Source organism: Podarcis melisellensis (assembly GCF_964234715.1).
Source record: "Podarcis melisellensis genome assembly, chromosome: 3".
Lineage (NCBI taxonomy): Eukaryota > Metazoa > Chordata > Lepidosauria > Squamata > Lacertidae > Podarcis > Podarcis melisellensis.
Window position 1 is genome coordinate 19907953 of NC_138530.1, and position 6000 is coordinate 19913952.

The 6000-nt window shown below is 47.3% G+C and overlaps 1 protein-coding gene across 2 annotated transcripts in view; it reads right to left on the minus strand.

The window, feature by feature from the left end:
* RHOQ (ras homolog family member Q) overlaps positions 1-3531 on the minus strand; it is a 30914-nt gene extending 27383 nt beyond the window's left edge. Inside the window, exons 1-2 of one of the 2 annotated variants that reach the window (XM_081904481.1) lie at positions 2493-3531; positions 1308-1366 (exon numbers count right to left, since the gene is read on the minus strand). In XM_081904481.1, coding sequence (XP_081760607.1) covers positions 1308-1366; positions 2493-2640 — 207 coding nt within the window. In that variant the 5' untranslated portion in view covers positions 2641-3531. The remainder of the gene's footprint in view (positions 1-1307; positions 1367-2492) is intronic. The other variant, XM_081904480.1, reaches the window with a different exon arrangement.
* Between the last annotated feature and the right edge of the window lie 2469 nt (positions 3532-6000).

Genomic DNA, 6000 nt, shown 5'->3' on the forward strand with positions numbered 1-6000 from the left:
ACATCGTGATATACAGTGGTACGTCGGGTTAAGTACTTAATTTGTTCCAGAGGTCCATTCTTAACCTGAAACTGTTCTTAACCTGAAGCACCACTTTAGCTAATGGGGCCTCCTGCTGCCGCCGCCGCGCCGCCAGAGAACAATTTCTGTTCTCACCCTGAAGCAAAGTTCTTAACCCGAGGTACTATTTCTGGGTTAGCGGAGTCTGTACCCTGAAGCGTATGTAACCTGAAGCGTATGTAACCCAAGGTACCACTGTACTGATATATCATGATGTATGAAATAAGGATGGACCTATGTACTGTAGAGGCATTGAGTGGCTTCTTAGTTTCTCCTGCATCGTGATTTTTTGCATAGCACACACACATGATTCACAATATATTGCCAGGTCAAAAATTATGAAACCAGCATCACAACATGGCCTTCAAACCAGTTTTGGATGATATATTGATATATCGCCCAGCCCCAGAACTGAAATGAATAGGACTTGACCTTAAGTCCCATGAGGAGGTCCACTTTTAAGTAGAGGAAAGTCTGCATCCAGCCCATTACAGCTAAAAGAATGCAAACCAACAAGCACTAGCAAACTGGAAACAGTACAATTCCTCATGTCTGATCTGGATGCAAAAGCTGTAGTTTGGGATCTCTTCTTGTTGTTTTCCTTCTCCTGCGCAGACAAATTTGAAACAGAGGGAGAAACCTCCCCTCTCTGCTGTGCTCCAAAACTATTCAGTCATTCCTTGCAAATGTTTTGACTCAAAGGAATGATTTCAGGATAGGAAGCAATGTGTCCCTGGGGCCATAATAAACACAATCAGACAAAATGCCTTCCCATAACATTAGATGATGCCATTATTCTCCAATCAGAGCCAGAGGCTCATGTTGCCCGTCCACCAATGAGAAGCAAGGCAGAACTCAAAAGAGGACCCAGCCATTTGGAACTAAAAATAAAGTATCTCACAAGGCTGGTTGTTTTTCCCTGGGTGAGAGGAGTTGGGATCACGAAATCGGCTGCTTGCAATTATTGATTTTTAAAATAATAGTATTTTAAAATACTGGGGGGAGGGCGATCCATTCTCCAAAGATCTGCGACAAGGCAGTAAATGAGGCAATTATCACAAGCTGCCGTATTGAGACACCTCAACATAAACGACAGTCCTTGAATAATTCAGCGTGTGCAAGTAAGCATGAACAGAGCTCAAGCTTTGGAAAACACCATATGCTGATCACTTTTTATTTCCCCCTTTTTAAAAAGCAACCCGCCCTGTTGCTTTGAAGCTGCTGGGTCAGGGGGGAAAAGCCCTTACCTGTCCTGCAGTGTCATATAGCCCCAGCAGATATTGCTTGCCACCGACTGTCACACTGACTGCAAAGAGAGAAAGAGAATATCAGGCAGGGGCCCCAGAGCAACACACACACTCTCTCAAGCTCCCTCTTTCCTCTCTAGACCAAGGAGCAAACAAGTGGATTCTATTACTCTCCCAAACTCAATTATTTTTTTTTTAAAAAAAGCACAGACATCTCAAATGGGTAGGCAACCTTTTAAAACTAGCAATGATCCCTGTCTCTGCCCAGATATACACCTTCGAAGCACTTTTGTGATGGAGCAAAACAGAACTACACTCCCCTATTAACATGCTGAAGCCTACAAAAAGGTGCCCTCGATGTGTGTGTGTGTGTGTGTGTGTGTGTCAATACACACACATCATGTGCTCATAACAGGACTTCAGAGGCTAGTGAGAGGGTGTTGGGTCGTCCCCCCCCCCCATTTAACCTCTGTCCCATTTATTCCCCAACTTTCAGTTGCTGTCTGTCAAGGTCCTATCGGGCATGGATTAAATCCTTGCTCCCGTCATAACGGCAATTCGCCACCCTATTCTGCCCCCACCAATTAAATACACACACTCTCTCTCTATATATATACTATATATATACAGTATATATATATATTCCAGTCCCTTTACACACACACACACACACACACACACACACACACACACACACACACACACACACATGTATATGTATATCTATAAAATGCGACAATTTTGGAGTGGTCAGGCATCTGCAGTCTCCAATCGTCCTTCCCCCTTTCCACTCTTTCGATAACCAGACCCCTCCAATTGAGGGGAAGAGAAGAAGAGTACGCTTTAGAGGAGTCATGTTGAGCTGCTTTCCTTTTGCAAAAAAGGGTGTCGTCGGGGATCCCCGGGATTGCAAACACTAGTCGTCCCCCCGCCGCCAAAGAAATAAAAATAAACGCAGCCTCTGCTTTACAAGAAGGCAGGAGAAAAGAGGGGGAAAGGAAGGGAGGGAGGGAGGGGGGATAGGAGACCAGAATTAGGGAAAGGGAAAAGTTTTCGCCGAAGTTGCTCGGCTCTGTTGCTGCTGTTTCTGGGGTGCTGGAAGCTGGGTAGGGGGGGGGGGCGGAGAAGAGGGTGGCGGAGCCGGAGCGCCCTTACTCAGCACTTCCCGGCGAGACGCGCGTTTACCTGCGTAATGGTCAAAGACGGTGGGCACGTATTCCTCCGGGAAGGCGTCGTTGGCGTAGCTCATCAGCAGGCAGGTTTTGCCCACCGCCCCGTCGCCCACCACCACGCATTTCAGCATGACCGTCGCCGCCCCCGTCCCGTTGGCCATGATGATGAGAAGGAGCTTCCCAAACCGACCGTCATTTTAGGAAGGAGGGGGAACAGTCGGCGAGGAAAAAAAGAGACTCCCTCTTTCCAATAATAATAATGATGATAAAAGTGCGCTGAGCGGGGCGAAGAAGGACGCCGTCGGGGGTGGTCGAGGCGCAGAGATCACAGGGCGCCGCGCAGCGAAGGGCGCAGGAGACGACCCCCGGGGGGGCGCATCGGTGCCAGGCGAGGGGAGCGAGCGGTGGGCAAAGCGGGCGGCTTGGCTGGCAGCCGGGGAGCAGCTCAGCCACAAATCACGGGCGCTGGCATTTCTTCTCGGCTCGCCCTCTTCCCTCCTTCCCTGCGCCGCCTCGCCGTCGCCCTCCCCGCCGGTGCCAAACTTGGCTGGCAGGGATTTTCCTCCTCCGGCGGGCACGATGACCGAGTGTCTCCGGCGGCGGAAAGAGGAACTGGTTGGGCGCCGTGCGCGCACAATCCGCACCGCGGCGCCGGGTCTCCGCGGCGCTGCGCCCCGAGGGCGAGGAGGGGGCTTCCCGGGCGCCGCGTAAAACAAAAAACAACAGCCGAGCCGCCCGCCTCCTCCCTCCTTCGGCGGAGGGAAGGCCGACTCTCCCCTTTTCCCGGAGAGAGGAACTGCGCTGAGCCCACTTTGACTTTCCGGAGCGGCCGGATCTTTACGCACACACTCCTCCCTCCCCACCCCGGGCTGCAAACGCCACTTCTCCGAAAAAGAAATAAATAAAGGGGAAATGAAGGAGCCCGCCCGCCGTCCTATTGCTGCTGCTGCCGCCGCCGCCGCCACCTCCGACTAGCTGGAGCGGAGAAAGGAGGAGCGATGCCGAATCGCTGCCGGAGAGCAGCTGAGGGTTCCTCTCCAAAGAGCCGACAGCGCCGAGAAGCGTCCACAGTTTTCCCTTTCCCTTTTTTTTTTTTTTTTTTTTTTTTGCAACGCGCTTTCCCCGGCGATGATGTAATCGATAAATCCTCGGAACTTCCACGCAGCCTCCCCCAACCGGGCGCCCTCTTCCAGCTGCTGGGCACTACAACTCCCAGCAGCCTCGGCCAGCGGTGGGAAGCAGCTGGAAGACACTAAGTTAAGGCTGCCGCAATCTGTTCCGGTTTTTCGCTGTGTTGTGTCTCTTCCACTTTTTTATTATTATGATTATTAATTTTTTACGCTGGCCGTTAAGGAAACATTTTAGAGTTTGGGAGGATAAGGATTTTTTGGTACTGCTGGTCCCCCCCCCCCTTTGGGCAGGTGTAGTATAAAAAAGGAATATATTTGGAAACATTATTATTATTATTAAAAACCCTCTTAAACGTAAGCGGGAGAAGGCTGTCAAGTGGAGTGTAGGACTAGAAAATCAAAATTTTAAACTGCCCCACAGTCTTCTTAAGTTAAGATGACAATAGCTAAAGTATCAGATATGTTTTCCAGCTTTTCAGACTTACTTATTTTATGTTATTTTGTTTATTTATTTTCTATGCCACCCTTCATCCAAAGATCACAGGGCACTTTACAATATGAAAACACAAAAATACATACCGTAATGATAAATGAAAACAATAACCCTCCCTGCACAGTATAATTATTTATAATACTAGAATTAATATCTACACACAAGCAACACATCTTGGCTGGTCTGACAAGTCAGTACAAATTGGTCAAAGCAATGATTCTTCAACATCAACTTTGTTGAACTGTTACAGATAGGTAGCCGTGTTGGTCTGCCATAGTCAAAACAAAAAAAATTCCTTCCAGTAGCACCTTAAAGATTAAGGTGCTACTGGAAGGAATTTTTTTTGTTTTGTTGAACTGGTCATGTTGTGCGGATGCCTGATTATCGTCTTCCAAAGCAACTGCTCTATTCCAAACTTAAAAATGGAAAGCGTAATGCTGGTGGTCAACAAAAGAGGTTCAAAGACTCTCTCAAGGCAAATCTTAAAAAATGTAGTATAAACATTGACAACTGGGAAACACTGGCCTGCGAATGCTCCAGTTGGAGAACAGCCTTTACCAAAGGTGTCATGAGTTCTGAAGATGCTCAAACTCAGGATGAAAGGGAGAAATGCACAAAGAGGAAGGTACCTTTGGCAAACTCTCACCATGATCAACTCCCGCCTGGAAATCTATGTCCCCACTGTGGAAGGATGTGTGGATCCACAACTAGCCTCCACAGTTACTTACGGACTCACTTTTAAAACTGTGTTTATGGAAGACAATCTTACTTGGCTACTAGTGATCACCAAAGAAGAAGAAGAAGAATCCCATTTTATCCTCACAACGGCCCTAGAAGGTAGATTGGGTTGAAAAATTGTCACTGGGCCAAGGTTGCTCAGTTGGCTTCACAGCTGAATAGGAGGATATGAACCTAGGTGTCTCCAGTCCATGTCCAGCTCTGTCCACTGTGCTACTGTGATTATCTGTGGCTATCCTGCATTAGCAGCATTCACAGGCGATGCATTCCAGGCTAAAAGACATTGGTGCATCCACCAATAGAGCTCCACCCTCAAAACATTTCTTTAGCATTTAAGTTCCAGTCCAATCCACATGGTGTTTCATCACAGACGTATTGGGAACAACCTTAGTCTAAGTGCTAAAAGGGCTCCAGTGGTGCATCCAATACGATCTCTTCGCAAACGTTTCCCAGATCACTTTGAAACCAAACTGTGCATTTCCCTTCCCAAGGAATGGGAGCTGGCAGGTTAGAGACCATCATCAATCTCTCTGCTAATTGTGTGTTTGACTTGCTCCTGGAACTTTTCTTCCTTAGTCTGCAAGTTCTTTCCCCTATGGATTGCACGAAAACAAAACAATCCGTCATGGGAACAAAACACACCAGTTTGCTAATTTTAAATTTAAGGAGGTGTTTCAAATAAAACTTTCCTCCCCTGCACCTCTACACACACACACACCACACCATTTATTGCATTCGGACTGGCAATTGGGCCCTTCCTTCCACAAAGGTTGGTAGTCAACGCTAGTCCTACCATTTAAGCTAATTAATGGATATGACTAAGTTAGGTGGATTTATTTCATTGGTTCTATTCTGAGTAGGACTTGGCTGAATACAACCCAGACTTCAATTGTTTTCTGTTAACATTTTGATTTCTTCTATTTAGTGACCGTTGTCATTTTGCTGCCTTGTAATCTTGCTGTCTTCTCCACATCCTCCTCTTCTGAGGTGGCCGCTTACTCGTCTCCAAAAATATGGAAAACCCATCACTAAAAAGAATGATAAGAAGACACAAGAGCTGCATTAAATGTACTAATTCTAATGCATAGATTATGGTGCATGGGCTTGAACTGTGATCAAACAACTGCAGTAAGATTCTCTTAAACAGTGCTGATCGGCGC